The sequence below is a fragment of the Stylophora pistillata genome, chromosome 14 (genome assembly GCF_964205215.1).
Source record: "Stylophora pistillata chromosome 14, jaStyPist1.2, whole genome shotgun sequence".
In the NCBI taxonomy this organism is placed as follows: domain Eukaryota; kingdom Metazoa; phylum Cnidaria; class Anthozoa; order Scleractinia; family Pocilloporidae; genus Stylophora; species Stylophora pistillata.
Genome location: NC_142532.1, coordinates 20,164,879 through 20,179,336, shown reverse-complemented (window position 1 = coordinate 20,179,336; position 14,458 = coordinate 20,164,879). Strand labels below are relative to the sequence as shown.

The 14,458-nt window shown below is 37.7% G+C and overlaps 3 protein-coding genes across 3 annotated transcripts in view; 2 read left to right on the top strand and 1 right to left on the bottom strand.

The window, feature by feature from the left end:
- The first annotated feature begins 254 nt into the window (after nucleotides 1–254).
- LOC111336512 (outer dynein arm-docking complex subunit 4) lies at nucleotides 255–9,757 on the top strand. Its single transcript, XM_022942619.2, has 10 exons — nucleotides 255–487; nucleotides 1,685–1,816; nucleotides 4,285–4,438; nucleotides 4,998–5,062; nucleotides 5,401–5,520; nucleotides 5,627–5,684; nucleotides 6,250–6,667; nucleotides 6,982–7,265; nucleotides 8,246–8,380; nucleotides 8,855–9,757. The coding sequence occupies exons 1-10, from the start codon at nucleotides 368–370 to the stop codon at nucleotides 9,130–9,132; spliced, it is 1,764 nt and encodes a 587-aa protein (XP_022798354.2). The 5' UTR covers nucleotides 255–367; the 3' UTR covers nucleotides 9,133–9,757.
- Nucleotides 9,758–10,444: 687 nt separating this feature from the next.
- On the bottom strand, nucleotides 10,445–13,783 carry LOC111336517 (alpha-1,3-mannosyl-glycoprotein 2-beta-N-acetylglucosaminyltransferase). The gene is made up of 2 exons (XM_022942624.2): nucleotides 12,933–13,783; nucleotides 10,445–11,961 (listed from the first exon to the last, which is right to left on the bottom strand). Exons 1-2 carry the CDS (start codon nucleotides 13,675–13,677, stop codon nucleotides 11,306–11,308), a joined length of 1,401 nt encoding a protein of 466 aa, XP_022798359.2. The 5' UTR covers nucleotides 13,678–13,783; the 3' UTR covers nucleotides 10,445–11,305.
- A 56-nt stretch (nucleotides 13,784–13,839) lies between these two features.
- LOC111336520 (11-beta-hydroxysteroid dehydrogenase 1) overlaps nucleotides 13,840–14,458 on the top strand; it is a 2,591-nt gene continuing 1,972 nt past the window's right edge. The window contains exon 1 of the mRNA XM_022942628.2: nucleotides 13,840–14,191. Coding sequence (XP_022798363.1) covers nucleotides 13,874–14,191 — 318 coding nt within the window. The 5' untranslated portion in view covers nucleotides 13,840–13,873. The remainder of the gene's footprint in view (nucleotides 14,192–14,458) is intronic.

Here is a 14,458-nt window from a genome sequence, read left to right as displayed (position 1 = left end):
CCGTTCAGAAATGAAATTTCTAGACTAGAAAAAACATGTTCGCATTAACACTGCTTAAACAAATTAAATTTGTCCTTGAAATATAGCACATTTTTTTCTGAATAATCTTTAAAAATAACTACGATCAATTTTCTATTCGAGTCCAATCTTTTGTTATCATTAGAAAGTAGAAAGTACCTCGACGTGACACAACAATATACTGCACAGCGGCTGTCATTATAGGGGAAAAGTACTGGGTTCTGCATAGCAACCTTCCCTTAACGACAGCCAAGAACAGTCAAGGGGCCATATTGACAGTGTTTGGTCGTGTCGTGCGAACTTTTATTATTTCAACCGCAGTCTTTCGAGAAAAAAGCCCTTTTCCGCCATGTATGACGACGACGACGAAGCAGAAGGGCCAAAGAGTTCTTTCACGACTTACCTTTCTGAAGGAAATGTGCATTTTAACCAGGGCGAATACAAGAAGGCTCTGGATAGTTACACTCAGGTAAACTCAATTAACTCTGTCGATTTCAGCGAAATATTCCTTGATCAAGAGCGCTCATGATTTTCTAGAATATCCTGACTTTTTAGAGCATCTGTAAATGTCACTTTTTCGCCTTGGAAGTCTCAAAGTCTTACCATTAGTTCAAGATCAAAGAAAGTAAAACAAACTTGCTGTTTATCTAACTACTGCATTTACATAGGGACAATGATGTACTTAATTAATTAGCCTAGTTGCTGTCGTTGTATGACTTCTTATTATGATTATAGACTATTACAGCTTTCAAAATAAAAGTGGTTCAGACAAGAGATCAACAAAATTTAATCGCTAGGAATTGAAATTGCTTTGTTGTGTTGTTAAATATCATGATTGCAGATACATGTAGAACTTGACAAAGTAAAGGCCAGTTACCAGTTGATTACTATCATGACGAAATTGATGCAAAAGATATATATGTATATCATGTCACAAATGATATGCACTGTCGTGATCTACACCTAGGGTTGTAGCTAAGAAATTATGCTTCCAGCTGAAATTTCTAGTGAGGTGGCTCAATGATGGTGGATGATTGTAAGTGTGTAACCTGGGAAGTGGCCATTGTGCTTTACTGAGCAATTGCTGGCCAAAATCCAGCCAGCAGTTGCTACTTTTTCATCTTGCAAATTTTGTCGGCAGGTGGTGCTCAGCAACAACCCTATGTATCCATCCAGGTTCCCCTGTGATTTGTTCTGATTGGTTGTTATGATAACTTTGCTTTTGGTTTTACAGCACTCAGCCTAAAAATTTCTGTGGTGTAGTTGAAAGACTGTTATATACACTGCCTCCCGGTTAGCTCAATTGGTTAGAGCACTGGACTGTTATGTGGGAGGTTGAGGGTTTGAGCCCCAGCCAGACCAACACTCAAGGTCTCAAAGTAACCGAGGAGAATGGGCTACTTTCTACAATATCAAGAAATGGATAGACATTCTAGTCTTCTCGGATAAGGACGAATAAACTGTACGTCCCGTCTCCTGCATCTGTGAATTAGTTAATTTGGTTAGGCAGGGGATGTTAAAGAACCCACTCATGAGATTTCTGTGATGTGGTCTGGCCTGTTTACTTTTCCAGACCCGCAGTAATTGATGTAAGCTGTTGCAGAGTCCCTGCCTGTCGGCGAAGCTAATTAAATAAAATAAAATATTTGCTTCTTTATTTTCACAGGCTCTGGAGCTACAACCAGGTTACAAAGTGTGTCTTGTTCAGCGATCAAAGTGTTACTTGAGATTAGGCAATGCTGACGCTGCTCTGAGAGATGCAGAAGAATCACTTGTAGAAGATAAAGAATATAACAAGGTTTGGAAGCCTGTCAACTCTGTAAACCATTAGATCTGATTTATTATTCCCCTTTCTAGCTAATATTCATTTCACTGTTAAACGACTTTGAAATAAAAGCTAGCGCTAAGAAGTCACGACGTTTTGACCTCTCTGAGGTCATTTTCAAGTGAGTAAGTTTTCCAAATCAGCATAAATATTTTGAAGCAAGTTGAAGACGATGTGGCGAACGCTAAAATATGTGAAAAAGTGTAAACAATATACAGTGGAAGAGAATAAAAGAATAAAATAATCGTAGCACGAATTGTTCTAAACAAATAATTTGGCGCAAATTGAATCGCACTGTTTGTTTAGTGTTGGTTTTAGTTCTTTGATTAAAAAACATTTCAAAAACAAGGCAGTCAAATTTGTTCTGACACTTCCTTAAGATTTGAAAATTCTGTGTAATGTCTTTTGGCTCCAAGTTAAACTGCAAGTTAAACTACAAGTTAAACTGTTAAATGAGTTGAGAAAATGTGGTTTTTGCATTCAGTAACATACATGCATACATACATACATCTACTTTATTTAATCTCGAATTTGGAGTAGCTAAAGGATAAGCTAGTATCTTTGAGTTACAAGTATAATTCTAAATACTACTAAAATGTAAAATTGTAACATTCTAAAATTTAAGTATGAGAAAGAGTCATACTGTAGAATCTTGCGCTTGAAATCAGAAAAGTCAGATATTCTAAAAGAGTCCAGAAGAGAGTTCCATAGTTTTGAAGCCATATATGAAAAGGAGTGAAGACCATAAGTAGTAGTTTTTGTAGACGGTAGAGACAAAATATAATTTCCGCATAGATTATAGGATACAGACCGGAAACTAAACATATTCCTTAGATATATAAAGGCTGATAGTTTCGAAAGAAACTGTTTGGGGCTGCGTCGGTGGGAGTAACGAAATAATTTGGATATATGAACAAAGTTAAAATGGTAAATTGGCCACTGTAACGATTACAAAAGCTGGCGTTTCGAGTATTAGCCCTTTGTCGGAGCTCCAACGAAAATCTAACGCTCGAAACGTCAGCTTTTGTAATTGTTACGGTGGCCAATTTACCATTTCAACTTTGTTGATATATCCAAAATATTCCTTAGATAGCCTGGATAGCAGTTAAAAAACAAGCCCTTGTACAATATAATTAAGAAAGTCTGAAGGCGTCTTTTATACAGAGATTTAGAGTTAACTTTGCTAAGTAGAGAGTCATAGGGAGACACCTACATGTAGCTGATAAGTTGGTAAAGGTGAAGTCTGTTTACGAGCCAGTGGCCCATCAGGCCGGTGCTTAACTCCTGTTTCTGTAGCATGAAGCGACTAGGAGTATTTCTACTCCCCCCCTGGATGGGGTGCTAGTCCATCGCAGGGTTACCCCCCAGCATTAAATTTGCCGGTACCCATTTATACACCTGGGTGAAGAGAGGCACTGTGAGAGTAAAGTGTCTTGCCTAAGAACACAACACAATGTCCCTGGCTGGAGCTTGAACCCAGACCACTCCTCGATCCGGAGTCGAGCGCACCAACCATGAGGCCACCGCGCCTCCACAGCTGATAAGTTGACTATTCTCATAACTTGTTCATTAGATGATGCACTGAAACTGTGAGGATTATTTACACATTTGTTTATGATATTCCCTTCTGTGACTAAACCCTTTAAACCCTACAAGTGACCAGAATCTAATTTCCCCACATGCTAGTACTGCTGAATCACTCACTAAGATCATGAGAATAATGGAAATGACCATCAACCAAAGAAGTTCTGATTGATAAACAAATTTTCCTTGTCAGTGCTAAAGGAAATTTATAGAGAACAGTATGGAGAATATGCGTGCTGATATAGGAGTGTGAAGGGTTAAAGAGAAATGGATCTTAAGGGATGTGCTCAAATTCCCTTCTCTTCCCCCCTTCCCCCCCCCCCCCCCGAAAAGAAAAGAAAATGTTCGGAAATTTTCTTGAAATTCAATTTTGCCAAGTAACTCTATTTTAAGACATTCTTCCTCAATGTTTCCTCGATGAACTTTTTAAAAATAAATTGCAAGCCAGTGAGAGTAATTTTCTTACTAGTTAACAATGTTTGCTTGTTTTGTGGGTTCAACTTTTCAATTACTAACAAATGGATAAAGGCTGATAGTTTCGAAAGAAACTGTTTGGGGCTGCGTCGGTGGGAGTAACGAAATAATTTGGATATATCAACAAAGTTGAAATGGTAAATTGGGCACCGTAATGATAATCATTACAAAAGCTGACGTTTCGAGTGTTAGCCCTTCGTTGGAGTGAATAAAGGAATTGTGGGTTGTGTGTGCTTTTAAAGGCAGAAAATGGAGCTACATTATTGGTGGGAACATGGCAATGAGAAAAACACGAATAAATTAGAAGTGGAATGAAAAGCGTTTGTTGATCCCTGTGGGATTTAGACTGCCGGTACTAACAAATGGAACTGATTTATGTACAGGGCCTTTACCAGAAAGCAGAAGCACTTTACTCCAAGGGAGAGTTTGAGTATGCTCTCTTGTATTATCACCGCGGATATAAGCTGAGACAAGACCAGGAAGAGTTCAAACTTGGCATCCAGAAAGCTCAAGAGGCCATTGATAATGCCATTGGAAGTAAGAGTTACATGTCTGAATTAAATTAATTAATTAATTAATTGAATTAATTAGTAAATTAATTTTATTTTGAGTGCAATTTGTTTTACCTGATTTTGCTCTGTAATTGATCTTGAAAATACACCCCCCCTCCCCTAACCCTAACCCTAACCCTTAACCCCCCATAAGCGACCGCCTAGACTTGACATTTTGGATGGTCGCTTATGGGAGGTTTAACTGTATTTTAAAAAAAATTTTAGGTTCCAGACATCTCAACACAGCCAAAACAAAAACAGACAGACATCAGCAACTGACCTAGGTTGAGATCAAATTAACCTAGTTTGAAACAAATTGACCTACAACACATACGCTGAACATTAAGTGTTATTTTGTTACAGTTACTGATTGAATGCACATGTGAGATCTAAACTGCAATCAGTGATAGTCATAATCACCTTCTTTTCATATACTACGTAACTGTATAATTTTAAGGTGAAACTTAGTACTAACAAAACTTCCCTAACCACCTATCATGAGAGTAATTCTGTCACCAAATAATTTATTGATCTTTGCTTTTTAGGTAAAGCCAGGGTTAAATTGGAAAACAAAGGAGATTTGTCATTTTTTGCCAAACAAGATGAAGCTGTAAGTGTAAGACTATTTCAGGAGCTTCATCTCAGTAGGTCATGCAGACATGAAAAGATGCTGTCTTTATATGTAAACTTTAAGGAGCATCATCATCCAGAATTCCTCGGGATTTGAATTGTGATATAATTCTGTATGTAAATCTTTTACCACGATCAGTAGTTGTTCAACAACTCAAGGAGTTCTAATTGAATTTTGATATAATTCTATTGTGTAAAATTTAAACCATGATCAATATTTGTTCAATAACTCAGAAATCTACATGTAGTTTTCAATCATTGCTGTTGAATGTTGCAACTTATTCTTTTTCATTCCTTTTTTTTTTTTTTTGATGTTAGAAAAAGACAACTAAAGGGTACAGCAAACCAACCGCTCTGGCAGCAAGAAATCAACCACAGGCAGCAAACCGGGGAAAAAATACCAAAAGTCCTGTTAAATCAGAAAAAACGGTCAAGAAAGTAAGCCCATTTATCAGTACTACTCTTTACAGTGGAGTCTTAATTTTCTAGCTGTTTGATCGTTAGGACTTAACTGAATTGCTTTTGATTTGCTTCTTTTTTGCAGCTGTTAGGTGAATTATACGCAGACAAGAAGTACCTTGAGAAACTCATGGGCGATCAAGGTAGATTGGGCTGTTGTCAAGAACATTATAGTCATGCAACAATTCTAATTCCCTAATTCCTTTGCCTTTTTACTTTACTCTCATTGTTTATATTTCATAATGAGTAAATTCTAGGTAGAGATGAGAGTAACAATTAAAATGAACATACAGCTGTAGGCACCTTATTTGGTCAATTAACTTTTGGCAGCATGTATAGTGGAGGTGTAATTTTGGTTTTGAAGAGGTAGTGTTTGTCCCATGTTGCTTCTCACTTTTCTAAACAAGGTTTGGGAGAAAAACTGAGAGGCTTCATGCTGTCACGTCCGATCTCAACCTTAACAACAACATGTAAAGCACTATTGATCAGCACATGTAACTATGCACTATATAAATTGGTAAATTATTATTATTATTATTATTATTATTATTATTGTTAAGTTGTTTAGGAATGAAAAACTATTTCTTTCTCTCCCCAACATTTGTCTGCTTAAAAGATTCAAGTTAGCTACTAAACATTTCAAAACGAATTCTAAGTGTTTGCCTGCCAAGCTTTGCATGCCTAAACTCTTCTTCCTTTTTTTGGTAGATTTTATTCATGGAAACAGCAGCAAACCAATTTACGATCTAGTCCAAGATGGCTTGAGTTATTTAGACACAAGAATTGAATTCTGGAGACAACAAGAGCCACTCTATGCTCGCAAGAACAAGAAACTTCCTCCAAGGAAACCACCGCAGAGACAACTCTCTGCCGACACAACAAAATTCATCTTAAGATCTTTGGAGGAAATAGACCAGGCTTTGGCAGAGGGCGATCCCGAGACAAGTTTAAATAAAGCGCAGTCAACTTTAAAAACAGTGCAGTCACTAGGAGCAGAGAGTGTCCCAAACAAGGCTGAGGTTGTGGGTAATCTGTACTCTTGTATTGGAAATGCTCACCTTGAGTTGGATAATTATGAAGAAGCTTTAAAGTTCCATGAAAAAGATCTGAAGGCTGCAAAAAAACTGTAAGTTGTTACTTGGAAAATGATAAGTGTTCAAGAACTGGTCTATGTTCTAGCGAAGTCAATTGCTGTAGAATGTAGTGGTTGAGGTTTTTTCCCATGAAGCAGTTAAAGGAGTGAAACCCAGTATACACCCTCCAAATGGGATGATAGTTCTGTTCAGACTACATCAAGTAATGACAGTGGAATAAGCAGCTATACAAATTTTATGAATGAAATTTTAGAATGATGAGATGCCTTTTAAGCAATGACTTTACAATTTTAAGATCTTTAAGTCACTGAAACACTTTTCTTATTGTTCTCGATTTTCCTGTAAGGGAGAACAAAGAAGCTAAATCAAGAGCACTGGACAACCTTGGAAGACTGTATGCTAAGATGGGAGAATACACCAAAGCTATTGATGCTTGGATGGAGAAACTACCACTCAGTAAATCTGTTTTAGAAAGCACATGGCTTTATCATGAAATTGGCAGGTGTCATTTAGAGCTTAAATACTACCAGGATGCTAAGGAGTTTGGTCAAAAATCATTGGCTGCCGCAGAGCAGGCAGATGATAAGGTGTGGCAGCTTAATGCTACAGTTCTTGAAGCTCAAGCTGAAGGTGAGTTTTGATGCTAATAAAATAAGCTTTTGTTCGTTTGCTTGAACTTTGACCTTCAACTCCCAGAAGTGATTAACATCTAACTTCTCCCTATAATATCCATACATCACTCAGCAAACAGGTCATGAGAATATTCAAACTTATCAGGTAGAAGTTTTCATCTTGATATAACTAACTTACAAGGAAATGTGTAGAAGCTAGAGGGCAGAATTTATAATCAGATCTTTAGAGTTACAGTCTGAGTACTTAAAAAAGATAACTCTGAATTCCCTTTAAAATTTCAAAACAAGGATGACTACAAGTTTGCTTTTAAAAGATCTACCACCTGAGTTGTATACAGTAGAACTTATTTGTTAACCTTGTTATTTCCTAGTATTGTATTTGACTAGTGTACTGCATGCTGGCAGAAGGGGGGCATTGGGATTTTTGGTTTTGGCATTCATTGTGGTTTGTGCATTTTCCATTTTTTAGTGTTTGGTCATTTTGGTTCTTGTAAAAAATATTAATGGTTTTGGATTTTCGTATTTGGGTTCCAGTCTGAGCGGTAATTATGTGCCTCCATTGATCTTAAATAGCCACAAAACCTCTACATGTTCCACTGTATCAGATCGATTTGGATTTTGATGTGAAAATTTAATATCAGTTTGCATGCGGGTTTTGGTCTTGATCAAATGTGTTTGTGGTTTTTCGGTTTCAGATTATTTTTTCTACAGATTTGCAGTTTCTAAATAGACCCCAATGCCCCCCTCCTGGCAGGATCAGCATATGAGCAATGTCTTAAAGTGTCCTGTTTAGAGAAAGGGAATGAAAGAGCAATTCAAAGTGAATTTTGAATTTGTTGGTTAGCTACAGTGCAGGCTACACAATCACAATTTAAAAATTAAATATTAAGCAATTTTTATATAATTTAGTTTTTTTTTTTAACATAAGTTTTCCATCGACTGATAATTAACATGTCAACCTGACTGTTTGCACTTTAGTGAAACTTGGTGATCTCCAAGATGCCCTGCAATCTTTTGAAAAAGCTTTAGAACTGGCAAAGATATTGGAGGATGATGCAGCTGAAAATGCCATATCCAAAGCCATTAATGATGTTAATGACAGAATTGCACAAGGTGAGTGGGTTGTCATGGTGTTTCCTCCTGTCTACCTAGCCAGTCTACCAAGCCGATATGCCTTAAGGTCTGAAGAAGGTTAGATCCCCATAGTATAAGTGACTTAGGGTATTGATAAATTCCGTATAAGTTTAGTTTATTCTAGGAATTCTGCAAAAAATTGCAAATGGTCTGAGTGTATATGACGAGGGAGGTTCGGACCCTTTTGTTCATTATGCAAGATACGTTTTTCAACTGTCTTTGAATTGTGTTGAACCAAAACCAATTTAGTCGCCACAACAAATCAGAAGAAAGAAAAATTTTCCAAGGAGTTGATGAAAGCTCAAAAGGTAAAAACACACAAACTGGGTTGAGTGTGGGAAAAGAGGTTATTCTTGATATTCAACTAAAGATTGCTGTTATTAATAGCTGCTAGGCAAAGTTAATTCCAATCAATTATATTTATCCAGTTATGAACACTTTATTTCCAACAAGGGGTCAAATCTGGAGAAGAAAATGCCGCTGATGAACAAGAAGGTGCAGAGGACAGCAGAGAACCAGCAGATGGAGAAAACAAGGAAACTGAGGCAGTTAAACAAACAGAGGAGGAACAAGTGGAAGAAGACTCAGTCAAAGAAACCCAAGAGGAGGCCAAGGAGGATGAAGCTGCAGAAGAAAGTGCAAAAAAGGATGCAGAACAAGAACCAGATGAGGTGAATGATACTACAAAAGATGCTGAACAACCTGCCAAAGATGGTGTGAAGGAGCAGTAAATGTCTCAAATTTGTCCATCAAACTCTGTATATGTTGAGGTATTAGGGCCTCTCTAAAGAAATTCAACATTCTGCTAACAATGGGTAACTCTTTGTTAACTCAAAGTGTTAAAAAAAAGGTCTGTTAATCTTGTTGGATGTTATTTTACATCAAGTTTTATTGTTATTTTAATAATGGCTGTTGTCAGTGGTGCAGCTGTACTTTAAGTTTGATCAATGTACATGGAACAGTTTGATTGCAAGGAACATTCAGTCAGAGGAATTGCATAATTGAAATATTTTGTTACTCTGGAAAAGATGATGTAAATTGAAGTTGCAAGGGTAATAAAGGTTGACAAGAAAGTGAACAGTGTTAAAGTGCAACTTCAATTATTCATGAATGGCTGGATGGTAAGAAAGTCCTCTCCTTTTATAAAGAAATGACCCACCTGGGAAAGTACTATTATAATTTCTCTTCGTATTTATTACACAGGTTAATAGTACTTTTAGCATGTGCTGATTGGGAGGTTCAGAAGTAATTAGCAAGTAATAATTAACCTCCAAGCAGCCAAGGAGACAAAATTGCACTTCAAGAGCTTAGGTATACCTGTGTGGTATATACTAATAAAAACAATTATTCACGTCAGTGTTAGTGAAAGTTTTGAATATTAACCTCAATGCTTTGGGACTTGGTAATTATCCACTTCTATTCAACCTAACTTTGGTTAATAACTGTTAATCATGTTCAGTGATTAAATAATGAACATCGTTTCCACCAACTTTGACAAATGATTGGTCTTTTTCTGGTATTTGTTGATAGGAATTTCTTCGTTCAACACAGTTTTTCCATAGATTTTTGCATTACAACAAGAACACGAGCAGAATATTCAAAGATTAGTAACCAGGCATTAGATCGGATGCAAAAATGAAAAACTGGATGCCGGAAGCGGCATGACGTTTTTCAAATGCTCCCAAAGATAAGCCACACCCCCAATTTCTAGCGACAATTTTTGGAAAAAAAAGTGCAGCTTATACGCGCGATTTTACGGTAAACCTACTCTCTCATTTGCTTTACAAACTAGTATTGTAAGAGGCTAACTCTTGTCTTAGTGTTTACTGTCAATTATTTCAATTCTACACAGTGATAGAGAGTAAGATTCAGTGTTCTCCATAATCAACAGCAGCCAGCTTTATTACTGGCTCTTCCTACTCCTACTGTACAGTGGACTGGTGACACCACACGCGTTACCACAGGTAACCTGGCTATTTGTTTCTGAGGTGTTAGCAACTTCAGCAAGACAAAAGGGTGTAAAACATCAGTTGAGACATTAAATAAATTTTAGCTTTCATTTATTTCCATGTACCTGTTTACCGAAAAAGAATGGTCAAATCTGGAAAGAAAACAATAAGTACAAACCAAAGGGAATAGATGCTGGGGATTAAGATAGTTGCGCACTTTTAGCACTAACCAATTTTTCCCTACCAACTGTTTTTTTTTTATATGGCTGACGCAGCAAAGATTGTGGAGTTGTATTTAAGAAGAGAGGTCCAAAAACAAGGAGCTGTTGAATAGAAAAGGCCTGCAACTGACAAAATTGGCAGGTCCAAGAAAATTAACACCTCTATACGGGGCTCGACACTAACTTTTCAACTTACTAGCCAAGTGGCTAGTGACATCTTAGATGTTTTTAGATGTTACGACAATTTCAGTCTGTTTACTAACCAAACTGGCTAGTGGAAATTGAAAACCACTAGCCAAAACTGAATTTCTACTAGTCTGTGGCTAGTGGGCTACCATTAGTGTCGAGCCCTGCTATACCCATGGAAAATTTTGATTATTTTTTGTGCAAAATCCTATTTCTAAGAAGTCTGCATTGATGAGCAGGAGAAAGATCCTTAAAGGTTAAATTTTTTTCCATTTTTTGATGAGCTTTGTTGAGAATAAATACTATCACTTGATAAAAGTTAAGCAGGCTAAATGTTTGGTTAGTGTGTCATTCGGGACAGAGTCCCATCTCAGAGCTGTGTATGGTTTCAGCTCTGATTAATTTCTTATGGTTGCCTTGCTCTGATTTGCTTCTTGTGAGCTTTCCTTTCCAGTACAGGGAACACTATGTTTATCATCTGAAGTGATGCACACAGTGATTTGCAAAATACTGCTTGCCTGTGTACCTTGTAACAGAGCTCTGATACTTTAATCTGATGGAACAATGTGCACATTAATTCCTGAGAATACAATTGAGACTATGCCTTTGTATGCCATTCTTGGTATTCCTGCCTTGTAGTCAGTCATTGCACCAAGTTGTTTAGCAACTTGTTCAAAGTTCTTCTGAGAAGAGTAGTGAACTTGTACATCTTTGGCAAAAACTTTCTTTTCTACCAATTGATTCGCAGTGACAAGTGGTAGTGAGTGCACACGTACTACAAACCTTTGATCATAGTTGTCTTTCAATAAATAAGAGAGATCAGTTTTTGAAAATGGGTGCCTTTGGTCATTTAGCTTGATAAATTTCAAATGTTGATCAAAAAATTGCCCACGACTGACACCTACTCGACCAAACGTCCTTGTTCGTGGAATTTCTGGACGAATACATGATCTGTCTTTACGTTGTGAGGCTTCCCTCATCCAATCGTCCCAAAATCCAAGAGGCCATTTTGGCTGCAGCTCAATCCAAAGGGATTTCCTCATCATCCAGCCAAGTCCAGGGAAAAAGTCTGTTCTGTAAAGAATGTCATTTCTTTTAACCATTCCTTCTTTTCCATTATCGTTCCAAGCTGATATGCACCATAAGCTTGGATCCTTGTCCAGCAAGGGTTTAGTTGCCTTGAAGTATTCATAAAAGTCTGGTGCTGTAAGAAGGAAAAAAATAATACTGAACTTGTCAAAATGCAGTTTGATTAAGTGTGGTGGAAAAAACAAAAACAAAAAATCAAATAGATTCCATGTTGCTGTGCAGTATCAGATAAAAAATGACCTCAAAATGTGCTTAGAACAAAATAGCAGCTCATGAGGTGACTAGGCGGGTGTGACACTTCCTTGTTCTTACCACACTCTGACGACAACTGTAATCTATTGCTGAGAGGAAGCATGGCAACTTGGAAACTATTTGATTTATAAAAAGAAATCAAGCACTGCTAATAGTGATATAATCTATGTATCTGCCCTCCGACAGATATTAAGGAGGAAATAATCAAAATGCGTGCATAATTCAGCTTATTGTCATTGCAGAAGGAGAATACAGGTCATGATATTGGGTGTCCTGTGGTTTCAAGGTTGACCTTTTTTGAGATATTTTTGTTGACCATCTGCATTTTCTATTCTAAGCAATCCAAAATTTTGTCCACACAAACACACTTCATAATCATTTATTACCAAGGCTCTAACACTAATGGTAGCCAACTAGCCACAGACCAGTAGAAATTCAGTTTTGGCTAGGGGTTTACGATTTCCACCAGCCAGTTTGGCTAGTAAACAAACTGAAATTGTTATAACATCTAAGTTGTCACTGGCCACTTGGCTAGAAAGTTGAAAAGTTAGTGTCCAGCCCTGAGTACTCCTAGTTATATAAACTTCATAAAATGAAGTTGACTGTCTATAGTGGAGTAAAGAAGCTAGTTCAGAGGGTGGCACAGGATTGCCAGGTAACTATTGGGAAGGGTACAGAGAATATTTTAATTAAGTAAAAGATCACATCCTTCTGATTTCCATTGGTTCTAGCTGAGAATATGGGGGGAGGGGGGAGGAGAGGGTAAGGGGCAGAGGGGAGGAGGAGGAAGGTAGATTCTTTAGAGGCCTTTCATCTGCCTCTATAAGAACTTACCAATATCAAGGTCGTCCTCAACAATCAAGACTGTATCATGGCCCATCTTGTCAAACACTTGACCAAGAGCCCACTTATAATGGCGGCTTATTTTATAGTAACCCATCATTCCACGCATGTTTGCAGGGACGTCTCTCACTTCTGACAAGTCTGGTTGTTGAATGAATGAAACCTTATTTCCATAGGATCTAATAACATTTGCTGTCGCCTCGTCACCGCAGTCTTGGCTCACAACAATGGGGAATTCTTTAGCAGAAGGGCGATAATTCAGTAGAAGATCTAGACAACGCTTCACTGTTGGTCTATTGCACGCCATAACGAGCACTGCAGCCACAAATTCCTCAGCTGTTTTGGTAGCTGGTAAAACCACTTTTGGCTTCCACGATGTTGCAGTTCTCTGCGGTTCTGCTTTCAACTGAACTTGAACAGCAGGTGTTTCAACATGGAAGCCTCCATTGATGTTATCGTTGCTGTTTTCTCGTATTTCAAGTTCAAAATTATCGGATTTTGTGGGTTTACTCTGCAATTTCTGAACAGCTTCAGCTACATCTTTTAATTTGGAGTCCGAGTTCTTAAACTTTGCAAGATAGCTATTTGATATTTCTTTCAGTCTAGCAGCGTTCTCGAGCTCGGCAATCGAAGTCTTGTTGATAAAACGGTAGAGAAGCACGCAGTTTCCAAGAACGAATACACAAACAGCTAAGATAATCCACCAGCCTTGTTTTGTTATAAATACCACTTTCATTGTAGCAAAGATTCGGTGAATAAATAAAGAAAATGACCCTAATTAATACGCATTATTTTGGAAGACTGACATGTAGGACACGTAGTAACAACATACTGCGTGCGAAGCAAAATCGATTGGTTATCGGAAGGTCTCGGAAATACTCGTAAAATTCCGATTATGCATCTTACAAACAAGGCATTAGCTGTTCGAAAAAATGGCGGCTTTGAAGGTCGCGGCGTTTCTAGGAATAATCACAGCTCTTGTGGCGGTTTTGATCGCTTGGTACATGAATGAGAATTTTGATCTTGAAACTCTGCGAGGCAAAAAGGTCGTGATTTGTGGGGCTTCGACCGGGATTGGAGAAGAACTCGCTTATCAATATGCCAAACTTGGAGCTCAACTTTTACTTGTTGCTAGGCGTGAAGAGGAACTCAAAAAAGTTGTGGCACTTTGCGGAGAATTAGGAGCACAGACGGCAAACTACGTTGTTGCTGATTTGTCTTCTTTGGAGGCTGCCAAGTATTTAGCTGAAGTAAGGAGCAATAAATCAAATTTGCTTGCTTGACCAAATTTGATAGAACGTTTGAACCAAACCACTCCCTCCTCCCCCCCCCCCCCGCTTTGAATAATACCAAATAGTGCATTTTCTTTTCACAATACTTAATCATTGTCATTTCAGTCTCTGCTATTTTATTTGGGTTAAACTACAGAATACAGGACCACTTTATTAAAAAACTAGATCATTGGATAATGCAATTCAAGACTTTTTATTGGCTTAGCCATTAGGGTATATCAGCCA

Bases quoted from the DNA above. Each gene is read 5' to 3' on its own strand.
- LOC111336512 (XM_022942619.2), top strand. From the start codon at position 368: ATGTATGACGACGACGACGAAGCAGAAGGGCCAAAGAGTTCTTTCACG. The intron at 488-1,684 runs GTAAACTCAATT...TTATTTTCACAG, and splicing joins CTCTGGATAGTTACACTCAG to GCTCTGGAGCTACAACCAGG. The intron at 5,521-5,626 runs GTAAGCCCATTT...TCTTTTTTGCAG, and splicing joins CAGAAAAAACGGTCAAGAAA to CTGTTAGGTGAATTATACGC.
- LOC111336517 (XM_022942624.2), bottom strand. From the start codon at position 13,677: ATGAAAGTGGTATTTATAACAAAACAAGGCTGGTGGATTATCTTAGCT. The intron at 11,962-12,932 runs GTAAGTTCTTAT...TCCTTCTTACAG, and splicing joins TGAGGACGACCTTGATATTG to CACCAGACTTTTATGAATAC.